A 17,220-nucleotide genomic window follows, 5' to 3' on the forward strand; every position below is an offset into this window, starting at 1 on the left:
GTTTAAATGGCTAAATGATATTTCTAGATTCTAAGGAAAGAGAGAAAGAAAGAGACAAAGAGAAAGAGCAAGAAAGAAAGAAAGAGTAAGACAGGATATAAAGGAATTTTGAGATTTTAAGATATGAGAAAAGAGAAAAGAAAGGAAGACATTGGATGGTTTCCACCTACACAGCAATCCTCCCCCTGCTCAACAGCTCCCCCTGGCGGCTGGGTGAGAACTGCACGGCACCAGCTATCGTCCTGAGTGAACTGTGCAGCACAGCAGGTACCCAGACTGTAACTGGAGGGGGAAGACACCCACTCATCCTGCAAAATAATCAAAACATTTAAAAAATCTTCTCCTTTCCCAAATCTTACAGTTACACGAATCCCTGTACCAAATTTCAGATGCTTCGTTGGGCTGTAACTGGAAGGAGGAGAAACCCACGTATCCTGCAAAATAACACATACACAAAATATTAGCTCTTATCTCATCTAGCCCTTAGTCTAACTATTTGACCATAGGGGCATCACAGAAGATCTGGCAACCAGTTTTTTCTGCCCTTGTTGGTTTTCTGTTTTCCTTAATGTTTCACACAGTGTCATGCCCGTGCATTCTCTGATATAAGATAACTAAAATCTTAAAGCCCTGTTAGAGAAAGAAAGAAGAAAGGAGTGAATGTTGTTGTCCTGCGCGTACTGTGCAGCACAGCAGGGAGGGACTGGAGGGAGGATACAACCATGCATCCTGCAAAATAACAACAGACACAAAATCTTAACTTTGCATCATCTAGTCTTTCTCTTAGTCTAACTATTTGACCATTGGGGCACCACAGAAGATTGGACAACTAGTTTTTCCAAACTCAGTTTTCTGTTTTTCTTAATGTTTCACTCCATGTCCAGCCTAGCCATTCTCTGAAATAATCCTGGTGCTAAACAACTACAGCAACTCTGTTATAACCAGCAAATGTCAAAGGATATAAGAGAAATATTGACGAAATGGAAAGGAAAAAGACAGATAGCAAAAATTAGGTGCACAGCTCAAATTTTGACAGCACAAAAGAGCATATGCACCCAGTGTTTCTGACCCTGTAAGAGAAAGAAAGAGAAAGAAGCAATAAAATAAGTAGGTATGTCCTTACCTTGTACAGTTCAGTCATGACTCTCTGTATGTCGTCGACGGCACAGTCTTTAGAGTGAACGTAGAAACAGTCCGGACTCTCAAAGTGGGACACAAACACTTGTAGCTTCGTCCTGCAAAATAGTTCAGAAATACAGTCAAATCTGGCCGACCAGTCACCTGGCACAGGCAACTACCTCCCATCACAAGCTACGTTAAAACAGCCCCATCCATTTTTACAAAGTTAGCCCCACCCTGTCCCAAGCAACCACCTGTCTTCAGCAACCATTTTCCTCAGTCATTTCAGTGGTTGTTAATCTAGGTTTGACTCTAGTTCCAACAGAGAGAGATACATGTACACACTCGCAGACAAGTGAAAAACAATACTTTAAATCAAGTCCCCAGGACACTTAGCAAGTTAGGACAAAATCGGAAATTTACATTTGGCTCATTGACTACCCCTCAACCGAGCCAATGAACCCCTACTTCACTCCCTTGAGGTGAAGTCACCGTAACAAATTCTTACCCCACAGAAGGCAGTTCAGCTGGGCGGACGACCACGGAAACGACAGACTTCAGAGAACTCAGCTGCTCTGTTTCCTCCTCTTCGTCTTCCTGTAGAAAGAAAAATTAGGGAAAGGGAAGAAAAATAGGTCCATCAAAATTCATGAAGGTCTTACAGATATGCATCACTGTCTCTGTCGAAAAAACTTTGCAAGATGACAAGGATCTGATTTGCTGGTTCTCTGAACTAGAACAAAAAAAAATCTTAACTCAAAGTTCAAAATGAAAAAAGAGCCTGAGGGGAGTGAATATAGTGATGACTGAAAACAAAGGCTACTCGTACAAATAGATTCATTTTGTAAACAGTCAAACATTTCAGGCAGCATCCACAGTCTTTTGTCAGGGTTCTACACAAAGCCCTATACTAAATTCTTGGGGAGAACCCAAAACTTTTTAGTAAAAGGAATTATCTAATATAAAAGTTCTACCTTGCCGCTTCCTTCGATAGTAATGCTCATGGTTTTTGTGTGCTGAAACTTGTTCATCATCTTCGCCAGGAATTCATTGTTGTCTGTTTTAGGCGGATGGTTTCCGTTTAGATTCTGCTGGGGTTTGGGGTGCTCTTCTCTTGTTGTTGTTTCTTCTGCTGTTTCTTCCACTGGGAAGTAAATGACTGGACCATTGTAACTGTGGAGAAAGATCAGATAGTGTTATCTTTCGGACTAGAGGTGGGCAACTGTACGTTCACAAGGATCATTTGGTCGTTGAGAAAAATTGTGCATACAAAGCAATCAAACTTTTAAAAAAGCAGGACTTCCGGTTTTCATATCTTTTGCCATGAACATGCTGTGGTCCTGGATTGCCCCATCTTAATTTTAAATTCTCTAAAACTTCACCCCGTGGAAATGGAGAAAATGCCGCTCCCTCGTAATGCTTCCCCTTACAATTTTTCCCTAGGAAAACCATTGATTGTTCTTTCAAATACAAAAAAAGGCATCCTTCAATAGAGACAGGGGTGCCACAGACTTTCTGCAACTTATAATCTACTGCTCACCGAATAACGTGTCTTATCTGCATAACTAACGTCATCTCAGCTGTGGATTGCTCATTCCTTGACAAAGACTGGTGTTGTACAGTCAAAAATTCAGTCCAATTTTGTGTTGGAAAGTACAATTAAAACTTGTTTCAGAATGATTTCAACCAACACAGATGAACTTTCAAGCTGTTTACCTGTCTGTCCTCACTACATCCGGCCAGAACTGGAGTTTGTTCTTGGCGTAGTCTGGGAAATCCTCCTTGAACCTGGCCTTGAACTCTGCAGGCAGTCTGGCCGCCCAGATTCCCTTGGGACGGTTCTTGAAAAGCTGAACGAAAAACGTTACAAGTTCAACAAGGTGGCGAACAAGGATAAGAACTTAACAGTTGAGGATAGATATTACACTTAACAAAACATGGAAAGATGGCAGACTTCACCCCTTAACATAGGTCATACACAAACCTACATACAGACACACACATGTACACACAAATATACATACATGTACATACACACATGCACACATACCACACATACACACCCACACAGATATACATACATAAACATACACACACACATACATGCACATACAATGTACACACAGATACACTGTACACACCAAGTACACGCACACACACACAGATACATTGTACACACATAGTACACACTCACACACACATACATGCACGCACGCACACACACACACAAACAAACACAGGCTTTCAATTTGTCAACGTACAGACTTTCATTTCAAACTATTTCTGAGTTTATTGGAAAACAAAGAGAATAAATTGTAGCGTAAGAAATGTGCATCTCCTACCTGTTTGATCATCTTGGCCAGTTCCTCTTCGCCCTTGGTCCTGGGCAGAGCCTTGGGAGGAGCTGGAACGGGTTGGGTCTTCTTCGGCTCACTCTGTGTCACCTCACAGGATGGCTTTTTGGTCTCTGACAGAGGAACAGGTCGGGCAGTTGTCTGTGTCTCTTGCACTGGTAGCTTTGTGGTCTCTGGCACTGTGTGAGTACATAACAAACGGTGAAATAAATATACTGTAAATGCCGTTCGAGTGGTTTTAATTTCGCGGTAGGGAGAAAATGGAGTGTACTTAAGTTTGCATTTAAGACAACAGTAGACAAGGGGGTAGGAGAGCCACACACCCCGCACATTAAAGAACCCACCACACCTTTTGAAAAAGAGTAGGGGCATGCCCGGGTGTGCGATGGTCCAAACCTTACATTCTGGTCTGGAATGAGATCTTGAAAAGGTGATAGTCACCTGTTATGTCAATCCGTCCACAAATGTGGTAAATCTCAATAAAAGGGGGTAGGAGGGCAAAAAATGTTTGCCGTGTTTTAAGTTTGCGGCGAAGAGCTTACCGCGAAAACAATGAACATAAAACCACCGCAAACATTTACAGTAGTTGATTTGATGCAAAGAGATACTTTTTAGCAAGTCTAGAGTCGTTCCTGACATGAAGTTTTTTTTGGGACTTGAACCTAAACGTTTCGGCCACACCAATTTAATTTCTTGGTTAACGGATTTCTATTTTCCAAAAAGAAAAGAAAAATTCAGAAAAAAAAAATCATGAAAATAGAAGGCTGGGCCATGATTTTTTTTTTCTAAAACATTTTTTTTGGGAAAATAAAAATCTGTTAACCAAGAAACTAAATTGGTGTGGCCTAAGGTACAGAGTTAAGGTATGTAAGTAGAATGTTGCCATACATGTTGATTAATACACATACCTTTGTTCAACTGCACAGTGACACCAAAGTGTTCCAGCGCCATCTTTGCCGCGGCCATCATCGCATCCTTTTTCAAGGTCGTTCCTTCAGACTCGGGGCATCTGAAAAAGTATGTAAGTTTTCACATTAACTCTCATGAAGTAACCTAAGGCCACCACATCAAGAAACAAACAGTGAGTTAAGGGAGATTTACTAATGCAACAGGTTCAATGGCCGAGTGGGTAGAGTGTTCGCCTTGCACAGGTAGGTCGTTAGTTCGAACCCCGGCCGGGTCATACCAAAGACTCTTAAAATGGTACATACTGCTTTCTCTGCTTAGCACTCAGCATTTGGGAAAGAGTATGGCAGTTAAACACACACTGCGCTACCAGTGGACTAGCATCCTGCTGTAGAGACTTGCAGAAAGTTGTGTGTGGCCCAAGGGCTGTGGAACCGGAGATGGGCGCCTCCTTATGCACCTTCGGGGCGGGAAGGACTTTAACATTTAACTTTAAGTAATGCAACATCAGTAATCCCAAAGGTATATGTATGCACAGGTATTCAGGTGTTCAAGACACCCTTGATGTCATAGTAAACACAGCAGCTGGTTTGGAACCTGGCACCTGGATTTATAAAAAATGTGGTTATTTGAGAGGCATAAAGTAAATATCATGAAAACATGCAAATGTATGTACTTTACACTGATTATGCACTGTTTGCTTCTTAAAAGAACGACAGTCAACACCAATCTCCTCACTTCACTGAGGTAAAAATGAGTACCTAGTTTCAGTTAGGGGTGTCCCTTGGATAGGATGTTAAATTGAAGCCATGGGCAGAACCCACCACACTTATAAAAAAAAAAAGGAGTCCTTCCCAGTTTGAGTGGATCAAATAAATCTGTCCGGATATGCAGCTTTTACTCTTCAGTACAAACCTGGTGTGTTACACCATGAGGCGGTTTACTGGGTATGCGATACAAACAAACATTTAACAAACCTGAAAACCATGTCGTTGACTGTGACTTGACCAATGAATCGATTCTCCCGACCTGGCACCAATTCCAGGGTTGTGACGTACTGGGGTGGGGGTAAGGAGAATTTCTGGCAGTACTGGCTCAGAAGACTTCTGTAAATCCCTAGGGCTAAAACAGGACCTGTTATATAAAAGAACACAGAAATGTAAGGATCAGAAAAGACGAATAAAGCCTTGTTGTCTTACTTCTTAAGATTTTCAATTATTTCAGATTGAAGTTCTGGAGAGAGGCAAGATATGTAATTAAGTTTTGCTGACATTCTACTTTTATTAATTTTATGTGACCAAAAATTTTTCCTATGCACTTAAATTTTAGATTAAGTGCACCAGTGCACACTTTCCCAAAAACAAATTTTAGCCCTGCAATAAAGTGATGATACAAATATAAATCTATAGAGCATGTTTTGAAAAAGGAAAAACATTATACAAAAGCAAAGAACTTGACAAAGAGGCCTTACTTGTGGAGCTGACTGCTTGAGCACTTGTAGCAGTAGACAGTGGCGTGTTGTTAGCAGTGTTCTGTGTCTGTTCATTCTGTCTCTGGAACCTCGGTGGGACATCAACACTGCTCTTCCTTTCGCCCTACAAATTTGAGAGGAGAAAATTTTCATTTATTTATTGGTTAAGCATGTACATGCCCGGGTGGCCCAACTAGCCATAGGCCTATTGCTAAGGGCGAAACCATGTGCGGTCATAGAACCGTAGGTTTTGAACCACTCACACCTGGAAGGACCCCTACTCTTTTCGATAAGTGCGGTGGGTTCTTTAACATTCTCGAGGTGTGGCTCTCCTCAAACACGGGACCTCCATTTAGTGTCCTATCTGAGGGACATGAGGAGAAAATATTTGGGTATGTCACATTTACAAAACATCACCACAATATTCTACAAAGTGTAAGAGTGCACCCCTACCAATTCTTGAATTTCTAACACTCTAAAGGTGGATCTCACATTTGGAGGGGTAAATTTTAAATGAAAATAGAAGAAATACAGCCATTCGCATTGTTTTTATGCATCTTGGTAAAGTTTCTCTGACCATTTGTGAAACTGTTCATGTCCTAACAGAAATGTATGAATGTCCCTGGATAGAACTAAAGTTGTCCACAGCAAAAAATGATGCAAAAATGATCATCTGGTGAAAACGATGATGGAGGCTAATTTCACAAAAGTCCCTGTATTTTTGTCCCATCGAAAAGTATCACATTACAGACAAACCTGCTGGTGTCCAATGGCAGGCTTGCTTGGTTGGGGTACAGAGGCAGGTCTTGTAAAAGAAGACCCGCTTTGCTGAGGCCTGCTGACATAGGATGGTACAGAAGACCTGATTGGCTGTGGCCTGTTGACAAAGGATGGTACAGACGATCTGATTGGCTGTGGTCGGTTGAGGTAGGACGTAACGAAGGATGTGATTGGTTGAGGTCTGTTAAAGTAGGAGGGCCGTCCGCCGAAGGTTTTGGGGCTCGGGTGGAACCTTGGGAAGTGAGGACTGGGCGGCTTTCTGCTGAAACGGTTGTGTGTTTGGGCTGGTCTTCTCTGGAGGTTGTACTGTAAGCAGGAAAAAGATAAACACAGTTAGTTAGAAAGACCTCTCTATTTAAACTTTGAATCACTATTCCTAACACTGTGCAAAGGTTAGGTGTGACAGGTCGTTCAGTATAATATAACCAGCTGCTGCGCGCAGCGTGCCTGCAAAGCTGGTGTGTTACACCAAAGGGTGGTTATACCAGCTATACAGATACAGAAGCTGGTGTGTTACACCAAAGGGTGGTTATACCGGTTATACAGATACAGAAGCTGGTGTGTTACACCAAAGGGTGGTTATACCGGTTATACAGATACAGAAGCTGGTGTGTTACACCAAAGGGTGGTTATACCGGCTATACAGATACAGAAGCTGGTGTGTTACACCAAAGGGTGGTTATACCGGCTATACAGATACAGAAGCTGGTGTGTTACACCAAAGGGTGGTTATACCAGCTATACAGATACAGAAGCTGGTGTGTTACACCAAAGGGTGGTTATACCAGCTATACAGATACAGAAGCTGGTGTGTTACACCGAAGGGTGGTTATACCAGCTATACAGATACAGAAGCTGGTGTGTTACGCCGGAGGGTGGTTATGCCAGCTATGCAGATACAGAAGCTGGTGTGTTACACCAAAGGGTGGTTATACCAGCTACATGTATACAGATACAGAAGCTGGTGTGTTACACCGAAGGGTGGTTATGCCAGCTATACAGATACAGAAGCTGGTGTGTTACACCAAAGGGTGGTTATGCCAGCTATGCAGATACAGAAGCTGGTGTGTTACACCAAAGGGTGGTTATACATGTACCAGCTATACAGATACAGAAGCTGGTGTGTTACACCGAAGGGTGGTTATACCGGCTATGCAGATACAGATTCAGAACCATACATTAGATGTGGAGTGCATTGGTTAGCGACTCTGTCTTCAGCAATCCTATCCCCCAAATGTTTAAACCAAATCCACCGCAAACACTCAATTTTCTCCCAACCTTGAAGCCTTTGCTGGGTTTCCTCCTCTTGTTGGACTTCTCTCCAGCCTTGAGCCTCTGTATGTGCAGCGTGCTGGCATCAGCCACAGCGTGGTAAACAACCTCGCCTTCTCTGTTCCTGTAAAAACATAATTATCACCGTCATAAATAGATAAATAAACGTGATATTGTGGTTAGAGTTGTTGGGCTTAGAAGCTCAAGGTTTGAATCTATAGCAGGCCCCAGTGTTGTGCCCTTGGGAAAGGCAAGTACATGTATTTTCTCACTAATGACTCAGGTATTTAACTAAGGGGGGTGCACTAACAAAAGACATTAGACGGGCTTAATAAATACTGAGGTTCGGTTAGGGAAGTCCTCATGGATGGGAAGTAAAAGCTGGAGATCTTACGTTTCTTTAAATCAAAGAAAACATAGAAAGAAAACAAATCAGTGTGGCCTAAGGTAAAGGATGAACAAGTGGACACATAAGTAATTTTGTAACTGCAGTAACCTGGTTAACTAATGTAAGTAATATTGTAAACTATTGTATTACGTATTACTATTGTGCAGCAAGGTTAGCCCCCTATAATAACTACCGCTAGTCGGGCAACCTTGGCTGATGTACCGTGTACACAGTCAAACGAATAAATAAATAAAGTAACCTGGTGTGCTTGCAAATAAAAGAAAGAAAATAAATCTGTGTGCTATGTGGATTCTCCAGTGACTTGGCCTGCTTACCTTGCAATCCTTGCCACATCAGGAATGCTCTGCATGTAAGCGTCCAGCGAGTGGAACCCAAGCTGTTTGTAAGGGAGGAACTCTCCTGTGATACCCCGGTACTCTCCTGTGGATGGTTTCAGGAAAAATAATTCAGCATTTCAGGTTTTAATATATCATTATGTATATCACTTTACGCATGTGTATGTGTTTTGCCATGTGTTTAATTAAGAGAGAAGAAGCTAGAAGAACTTATCATGTTAGATTTTAATGTTAATTCTTACACCGTGAAATTCTGCTACCGTGAAGATTAAGTGAATTACAGTATTTGCTGGGAGACCACAAAGAATGGCCTTCAAAATCCTGTTCAGTGAGATGTTTTCAAAGATGTTATCATTCAAAGGACACACAAATTACACCCCACTCACCCCAGTCTCAAAGGGCTTGATACTGTTGATCTTACAATATTCAAGGCATTGTTAAGTTTGCAGGTTTTGCAGTCACTTCTCCAAGACAAACAATTAATTCATACCTTTGAGGAACCACAATTTCTTCTGTACTTTTTTTGCTACTATTTTTGAGCCATGAATTCTTAATTTTCACAGCCATAATTACGGTGTTGCAAAAGCAAATGTAAAGAAATTTACTGTACTATGTTCAACCAGTTCTTAGTCTAAATCAAAAATGGCAGAGGACTGAAGATTTTGCAGAAACCGTTTGGTTCAAAAGGTGCGTACACTAGTCCTACCTATTACAAAGTATTAACCTGCTTCCAGTTAGGCAAAAGTATGGGTCAAAATTGTTCATACCTGTTACTATACTTGTTGATACTGCTGTGGCTTCACTACAGTACTGGTCATGTTTTTAGCTACAACACACACCTACATGCCCCTACTCTTCGCGATAAGTGTGTTCTTCTGTGTGCAGAGGTTCGATGTTTGAGGCTTCTTTTTTTTTTGTACACCCAGTAAACCGCCTCAAGGCGTAACACACCAGTACAAGCTGCATATCCAGACAGATTTATTTGACTGAAGGACCCCTACTTTTTCTACAAGCGTGGTGTTCTTTTACATGCTCGAGGTGTGGCTCTACTCAAACTTTGTAGGCTTCAGGCCCCCTTATTATGTCATCATTCAAAAACTCCAATAAAGAAAACATTATTGTCCGAACCTTGAACCCTGCTGGCCAGGACCCCCTCCTTGGAGCTCTGCAAAACGGCCCGCAGCATGGCCACAACATTTTTGGCCCGTTTCTCGTCCATTCTGGCCCGGGTAGCCAACAGCTACCTACGATGACCTGGGGTAAAGCAGAAGAAATGTTAGGTCAAGTTGGTCAACACAGTTTTCACATCCTATTCTGCTAGTTTCCAGCAACAGTCTGGCATCCAAGCCATTATAATTTCAGTCAATGCATGATAGGTCTATCAAAAGTAGGTCAAGCTTTACACATTCTTTCATATGTAGATATGCCTTTGGTCCCCAACTTGTCATGTCCCTTTGTGTAACATATTTCACACAGTGACACAATGTCTCTTTACATGCAAATCCTGCTCATATTGTGAACTTATTGTTGTCACTGGGTTAAACAATATATTCCAGGTCCAGAATTGTACGTTGTTCAACGAAGGTTAGACATGTATTACTCTTTGGTTGGTTGTAGTGAATTATGCCAAGCCAAATTATTTCAACAATTTCAAATTTGTTAGCTGCCGCACTTTGCCATGATCACACTGTGACAGATGGTCTTTTGGGTAGGATCTGGTCTATAAGTCTTACGTTACGATGTGCTCTCACCACACTAAGGCGTGTCTATAACTATACTATGTGCTCTCACCACACGAAGCTCTCACCAAATATTGCCAAGACTCGGGTTCAGTTTACAGTTTGATGTGATGCTTTATTCAAGATACTGTTGTCGATCATACAATGAATGCAAGGAACTAAGTTACAGAACGTAGGACGTTACTAAGGAGATACAAATACCTGAACAGAAGTGGAGGATGACAAATGGTACTACTCTAACCGGAAGTGATACAAGATGACAGCGGGATGATCTCTGCTCTAATGCTTTCTTACAGACGTCTTACAACGATCTTTATAACTTTTTCGGAAGGCGGGGCTACGCGAGCGCGACGGGGCGTGGTCAGGCTGACGTCAGGACGCGCCCGTGTCACGTGCTCCCACCACGTGACCCCCGGGCGTTCCTTACGCTAATATGCTGCCTGTTACAACACGTTGAAGATATGTTGGTGAGGCCAAGCATTTGAATCAAAGTTTGATTGAATTTTAGGTACTGTAAATGCAGAGTTCACAATAACCCTGTAGTCAAATATTGTAAACGGATGACGATGCCAATGCATAGTAAGTTGGCTGTGATCCACGAATATAAAGTCACTGCAAAAATGTCAAGATTTACAGTAAATGTAATGAGAAACTTCATGCCAAGGTACAGGCACAATAATGACACTTTCAGCTTTCTTCAACCTTGTTCTTTAAATTGAAATCAACTGTGAACCCTGATTAAAATCCCATAATCCCAGCTCACATATGTGTGAAAATCATCACACAAGACTCCCCCCAGAGTTTTCCCACTGAGTTCATTGTGTTTGCTGAGGGACAGTCCATTGTTGTGCAAACAATAACAACAGCAGTGGTCAACAACAAAACTGGTTTCAACAAGTATTTTTTGTTCCATAATCAGAAAAGAAACTCAGGTATAATTTAGTCGGTCAAATAAACAAACAAATACACAGAAACAACATATACTTATGTCAAAATAAGATCTGGGGCCTTACAATCCTACAAATTATGGTCAGTTTTGAGGGTAAATTTGAAGAAATACAACATTAACTTTTTTCTCACAAGAGTAGAGTAGAGTAGAGTAGAGTCTTCAGTCAGGTAGGATGCATTACATCCAGTTTATTACAAGTATAAAATGACTTTTCAAGAACGTTGGTAACTTATCCAAACTGTTAAAACACTATTAGAAAACTAAAAGAGGGTAAATCACAGGAGAAATTGTCGTTTTCGTGAGTTTTTTGACATTTAAATTTTATCAACACGGCCTTTCACAGATCAACAACGGTTTGTCCCGTGCCCCAGTCCTTGCCTTCAAAATTCCACAACAAGAACCAGATGTAAAGTCACGGTTTCCTGAAACACGAGAAACCTGTCACCTCCTCCGACTAACAACAGATTGACAGAGTACCATAACCGTTTCCTAAACTTACCGGGACGACAGAAGAAGGAGAAATCCTGTTGCTTTCTCTGGTAGAAAGCGGTGTGGTCCTGAGAAGGAGAGTTTGTCACTTGAGACGAAGTTCGTCTGTCGCGGCTTTAGCCAAAACTACGCAGCCAATCCCGCTGTCTTCCAGTCCTCTAAGTCCTTGGAATGTCCTTGGTAGATACAGGTAATAATAACTGAGGAAAACCCTTGAGAAAGACGTGATTTTCAGGTAAAAGTCGGGCCTGTCAGACAGCCATGCCTCTCTGTAGACGTCTGTCCCTAAAGGAGAGTCATTTACAGATGGCGCGAAACCACTGCGCACCGCTTCTGCGCAGCCTCCCGGCATTCAAGATCAAAGCAGATGTTGGGTTCCTCCAGTGTAACGAGAGATTTTTGCGACATTTTTGCCTGTTTTTTTTCGCTACCATTATTTTGAGATTGTCAATTTTGCTTTTTTTCTATCTTTCCATTCTAGACAGCCGTGGATCACAACAAAAATGAACAAATTACCGCAAACATTCGAGTAATAAAGCCCCACCTTGCATCTGCTTAGATATTACCCGGCACGCCCCGCGAGTGTTTTCATTTTTAAAAATGGCGGCGGGAAGGAAAAATGTGAAGTCGGTACAGAAAGCTGGCTTGTTCAGTTCTCGGGGGTGTTGTCAGTGTTTTGCGGTCGTTCCGGCTGTCTTACTAGCAGGTGATGATTTGTTTAACTCGAAATTCTTAGTGGGAGTGTATTGGGAAGGCTGGCATTGTGAGGATGTGTGTGTACACAGTACAGTGTAACGATTATGGGGGAGGGGGGCGATGTTAAAAACAACATCTTTTTTTAAAAACAGTTTGATAGGGAACGACTGTAGTTACAAGTCGTTCCGTGTATTTTTAGGATAATCAGCCATCCTCTACATAAGGTTAGGATCACCTGGCCAATATGACCACTTTTTGCTTTTCCACTTTCATTTTCCCATTGACACAAGCATGAAGAATCCTGTCTAACGTTATACTATAGTGACCACCTGTCCACATAGACCAGATTTTTATAATATCGGTTGTGGTCGTCTTGGGCAGTTTTGACTGTATTAATATATTTTGGTAGAAGATATTAAAACTTATAACCCTCATTTCTGTGTTGTTCTTTTCCACAGCGATCTTTGGAGCCACCAGAATCGCAGGCCTGATGTCACCAAACGGAGTCCCAGCACAAGAAGCCCTCCTCTCCATCCTCACTCTGGACTTCCTCACCTTATTGCCAGACAGACAGGAGCTCTGGAACTCCCTCCGCCAACAAACGACAAAACAGCTGCAGTCTTTCTCAGAGAACGAAAATGTACAGATCTGTGTCGTAGGTTACGTGTCGGCTGTGTTCTTAGTCCTAACCATGAGTCTGATCAAGAAGCTGCAAGTGTTCGTTACGAAGAGGAAGCCCAAGAGGGGAAGACCGAAAAAGAACCCAGAGGTGGGACTTAAATCTTTTGAGACTCTGATTTAGCTTATTAGCTATTGCTTTTGGTAGGTATAGAACGATTCTAAATATGTGCAACACAAATTGTGTTAGCAAACGGCTACAGTGAGTAGTTGGGAAAATTTTCCTTTGAAAAGTTGAAAATTAATTGATAGTGATACAGCAATGGCATATAAAACTCATGTCCTAATACAATATACTGATTTACATTACAGAGGCCATGTGAGTTCCGAGTCATTAGGGCGGCTCATTGTGCTTGTAGAAAAGAGCAAGTGAAATATCCCCAGTAAAATGGACCTGTGAATACTGTACATTTATTTGTTTATTATATAGCATCTGCCTTAACTTTCAGAACCAGTGGAGGATTAGCCCCTCAGTAAGTTATATCAAGGCCAGTATATGATATCCTTGGTTATATCCAGCTATAGCTAGAACTGGATCAAGATCACTTCCTATTTTTCCCTTTCATTGTTTTCCTCCGTGCAGGTGGAGCCTTTCCATGTGCAGAGCTGGTACCGGACCGGAGCCGTGTCCCTCCTGGTTCTGTCTGTGTTCAGCCTGGGGTGGGAGTGGGTCCGCATGTACCAGATAGAGGTGGCCAAGAAGGCAGCCACTGTGCATGTGGTAAGTTATAGTCACTGTACATGTGGTAAGTTATAGTCACTGTACATGTGGTAAGTTATGGTCCATGTGCATGCAGGGGTTTTTCTACAAAAGTAGAATAAGGGGGAGCACACACAGGCAAGGGAGCGAATTCTATGTATTTATGGAAGAATCCATTGCTGAGTGAAGGCTGTATGCTGGATATTAAGCTAAAAGCTGAATTCAACAAGGGGGTGCTGGGCTGAAACAAGAGGGTGCAGCGCCCCTCTTTCCTGATTAAGATGAACCCCTGTGCATGTGGTAAGTTATAGTCACTGTACATGTGGTAAGTTATAGTCACTGTACATGTGTGTGGGTTCTTATATATGTATATATATATACTGTACCAGATAGAGGTGGCCAAGAAGGCAGCCACTGTGCATGTGGCAAGTTATAGCCACTGTGCATGTGGTAGGTTATAGTCACTGTACATGTGGTAAGTTATAGTCACTGTACATGTGTGTGGGTCCGCATGTACCAGATAGAGGTGGCCAAGAAAGCTGCTACTGTGCATGTGGTAAGTTATAGTCAAAGGTCATAATTACCAATTGCATGTAGGATGCATATGTGACCTGTTGTATATTGTACTTGATTATGTACCCATCTACTAGTATACAGATATTATCTATACAGCTGGGCAATGTTGCTTTGGAAATCTCTGTACTACTACTTGAAGATATTTTTTTTTTCAAGGTGGCAGATATTTTTGACAGAGTAGAATTATGTATTACTACTAGTAGTAGCCATTACATACATTTGTTGTTTTCTCCATAGTGTTTCCCAGCTAAGTATGGCATCGACAGTATCGTTGCCTAGACGTCCATCAAGTCAACTGTCTTAAAGCAATGGTCTAAATCATCACGGAGTGTACCAGTCGTGGATGCACTGGCACCTGCCTTTCTGTAGTTCACTCACTCACTCACTATCCGGTTTATCGTCTTCTTTTCCCCATCATCTGGGGGTTTGACGTGCTTGCATGCTGATGGGGGAGCTTGGTGGCCGCTCGCCAGGTGCCTCTGTCCTGTGGATTTACATCGTGTGGGTTGAGGTGGTGGAGGTCCTCCTTGATGTTATCAATCCACCTCTTCCTTGGTCGTCCTCGTGGATTTCGGCCCTCCACGGTCATGCCGATGATTTTCTTGGGCCACCTCTCCCTGGTGAGAGTTATCATGGTCTAAATGTTATTTGTTTATTTGTTGTTTTTTAGGGTTTCCCAGCGGAGTGTACCACTGACAGTGTCAGCGCCTGGACGTCCATCAAGTATCAGAACAGTGCTCTTCATGTTTTTTGTTGTTTTCCCCCAGGGTTTCCCAGCGGAGTGTACCACTGACAGTGTCGGTGCCTGGACGTCCATCAAGTCTCAGAACAGTGCTCTTCATGTTTTTTGTTGTTATTTGTTTATTTGTTGTTTTTTAGGGTTTCCCAGCGGAGTGTACCACTGACAGTGTCGGTGCCTGGACGTCCATCAAGTCGTGGATGCGATGGCACCTCTCCTGGTCACATGACCCGTGTGAACAGTACCATCAGGCATTGCTGGTCGACCCCTTCTGGGAGGTCAACCCTCTCATGGTAGGTTATGGTATAAAACCATTTTATTACTCTGAATATTAAACAGGAGAAAGGAGAATTGTGAAATGAAATTCCCGTGTTTTTATTTCTTAGGTTGGAATCAGCAAAATATTTCCAGGGCACAAGATAAATTTTTGCATGGGTAGCATTAAAGATTACCTGTACATGTACTTCTCAATTTCTTTGCCTCGTAGTCCATCAAAAACAATGCTTTAGAAATATTTCAAGTAGTACCATTTCAATCTCATGTCCTGTCGTCTATGATGCTACTCAGCACTTTGCAAAAGACAAGGAAATTTTTTACCACTTTGTTTGTTTGTTTATTTTGAAACACCTGGGTAGCCTATTCAGTGCCAATACACTGGTTTTCGATAGGGCCCAGTTTCACATATACATACATACCACTAATGCTCATAAGTCACTCTAGTCTCTTGGATGGTTTTACCAAAGAGCGATGCAGGTAGACATCAGGATTTTTTTCCTCCATGACCAGGGAGGTTTTAGAATTACCTTTACCTGTCATTTGTTTTGTCTGATTGTCCATCAAAAATAATGCTTTCAAAATATTTCCAGCAGTAGCATTTTAATCTTATAGTTATAGTCTATGATGCTACTCTGCAAAATACAAGGAAATTTGTCATGATGTGTCACATGTTTCAGGTGCTGACAGCTACAGTCACCAGGTGTGTAATCCAACCCGTCGAGCTGATCAGTGCCGGCGCGGGAAGCAGCCTTCGCCTCCTATTCCGGGAGATCCCGTCACCGTGGCAACCCGTCGTCATGGCAACAGTCGTCCTGGCGACAGTCCTCACCCTGACCATGGCCTGCAGATACAGGATTCGCTTTCCTCTCTTTTTTTCCCTGGAACCATCAACGAACAGACCTGAACCCACAGCTCCAGTAACTTTTACACCTGCTAGCATACCTCCTACTAGTGATACAGATTTTATACATGCTATTGAAGATGGCAACGATTGTACTGTACTAAAGAGACACCAAACTAACCAGGATGTAAAAGATGGCCATTATAATCACCACCTTAAGCTATTAAAGAAGTTCTCTACTCCTAAGAAAAGTGTGGATGGGGAAAAAAGGCCCTACACACACTTGCAGGGTTCACCAGGCAGAAATGGTGGTTACAATCATGATGGTGTGAAGCCATTAGCTGCTACAATGTGAAGTAAAGATAACTACTATTATCTGTTGTTGTTGATACTCTATTGTGTTCATTGGTTGTAGATGGTGTACTGTAAGTTGTGTAACATCTGTTATAACTTTCAATGTAAAGTAAGTCTTTTGTCATTTTTTTTTTCTGTTAAGGCCCTGTGGTGTTCTTTTGGTAGACAATGTACAATGTTAACTTTCTTTAGATGTAAAGTAAGTTTTTTTTCCTTTGGTAGATGTTGTAACATAACATTTCACTACTCAGTGCAGAGGTAGCTTTGTAAGTGTCTTGTCCAAATAATTATCATTCCCTTACGTAGTGACGGACGAACCAACAGTGTATACATGTAACCTTTTTGTAAGCTATGCAACTTGTCATGAAATAGCATATGCTATCTTAGTACTCTGTGTACAACCTGTTTTAACATGGTGTTTTAATACAATCCTTGTTTTCTTGTGCTTTTTTTTCTCTATTTTGCCACAAGCACAGGTTTCATTTAGTTTTCCCCTGTGAAAATCGTTGGCAATAAATGTATGTAATGACGATGTTT

The 17,220-nt window shown here is 41.9% G+C and overlaps 2 protein-coding genes across 5 annotated transcripts in view; one reads left to right on the top strand and one right to left on the bottom strand.

Moving 5' to 3' along the window:
* The window catches only part of LOC136423779 (tudor domain-containing protein 7B-like), a 24,931-nt gene extending 12,798 nt beyond the window's left edge, over positions 1-12,133 (bottom strand). Inside the window, exons 1-14 of one of the 3 annotated variants that reach the window (XM_066412068.1) lie at positions 11,834-12,133; positions 9,775-9,900; positions 8,626-8,731; positions 7,909-8,026; positions 6,607-6,936; positions 5,851-5,974; positions 5,357-5,501; positions 4,382-4,482; positions 3,462-3,652; positions 2,836-2,969; positions 2,094-2,292; positions 1,628-1,716; positions 1,124-1,235; positions 171-308 (exon numbers count right to left, since the gene is read on the bottom strand). In XM_066412068.1, the coding sequence (XP_066268165.1) occupies positions 171-308; positions 1,124-1,235; positions 1,628-1,716; positions 2,094-2,292; positions 2,836-2,969; positions 3,462-3,652; positions 4,382-4,482; positions 5,357-5,501; positions 5,851-5,974; positions 6,607-6,936; positions 7,909-8,026; positions 8,626-8,731; positions 9,775-9,865 (1,878 nt within the window). In that variant the 5' untranslated portion in view covers positions 9,866-9,900; positions 11,834-12,133. Of the gene's footprint in view, positions 1-170; positions 309-1,123; positions 1,236-1,627; positions 1,717-2,087; positions 2,293-2,835; positions 2,970-3,461; positions 3,653-4,381; positions 4,483-5,356; positions 5,514-5,850; positions 5,975-6,606; positions 6,937-7,908; positions 8,027-8,625; positions 8,732-9,774; positions 9,901-11,833 lie in introns of all 3 variants that reach the window. The other 2 variants (XM_066412066.1, XM_066412067.1) reach the window with 2 other exon arrangements.
* LOC136423780 (uncharacterized) lies at positions 9,207-17,220 on the top strand. Of its 2 annotated transcripts, none has more exons than XM_066412070.1 (5): positions 9,207-9,333; positions 12,978-13,288; positions 13,781-13,918; positions 15,353-15,505; positions 16,166-17,220. In XM_066412070.1, the coding sequence occupies exons 2-5, from the start codon at positions 13,010-13,012 to the stop codon at positions 16,682-16,684; spliced, it is 1,089 nt and encodes a 362-aa protein (XP_066268167.1). In that variant the 5' UTR covers positions 9,207-9,333; positions 12,978-13,009; the 3' UTR covers positions 16,685-17,220. The 2 variants fall into 2 exon arrangements, with proteins under 2 accessions (XP_066268167.1, XP_066268166.1); XM_066412069.1 differs by lacking the exon at positions 9,207-9,333 and adding an exon at positions 12,394-12,529.

Source organism: Branchiostoma lanceolatum, chromosome 18 (genome assembly GCF_035083965.1).
Source record: "Branchiostoma lanceolatum isolate klBraLanc5 chromosome 18, klBraLanc5.hap2, whole genome shotgun sequence".
Taxonomy (NCBI): domain Eukaryota; kingdom Metazoa; phylum Chordata; class Leptocardii; order Amphioxiformes; family Branchiostomatidae; genus Branchiostoma; species Branchiostoma lanceolatum.

What these genes read in the sequence shown, in the direction of transcription:
- LOC136423780 (XM_066412069.1), top strand. Translation starts at nt 12,424, where the DNA reads ATGGCGGCGGGAAGGAAAAATGTGAAGTCGGTACAGAAAGCTGGCTTG. An exon ending in GACCGAAAAAGAACCCAGAG is followed by an intron (nt 13,289 to 13,780) that starts GTGGGACTTAAA and finishes TCCTCCGTGCAG; the next exon opens with GTGGAGCCTTTCCATGTGCA. An exon ending in AGGCAGCCACTGTGCATGTG is followed by an intron (nt 13,919 to 15,352) that starts GTAAGTTATAGT and finishes GTTGTTTTTTAG; the next exon opens with GGTTTCCCAGCGGAGTGTAC.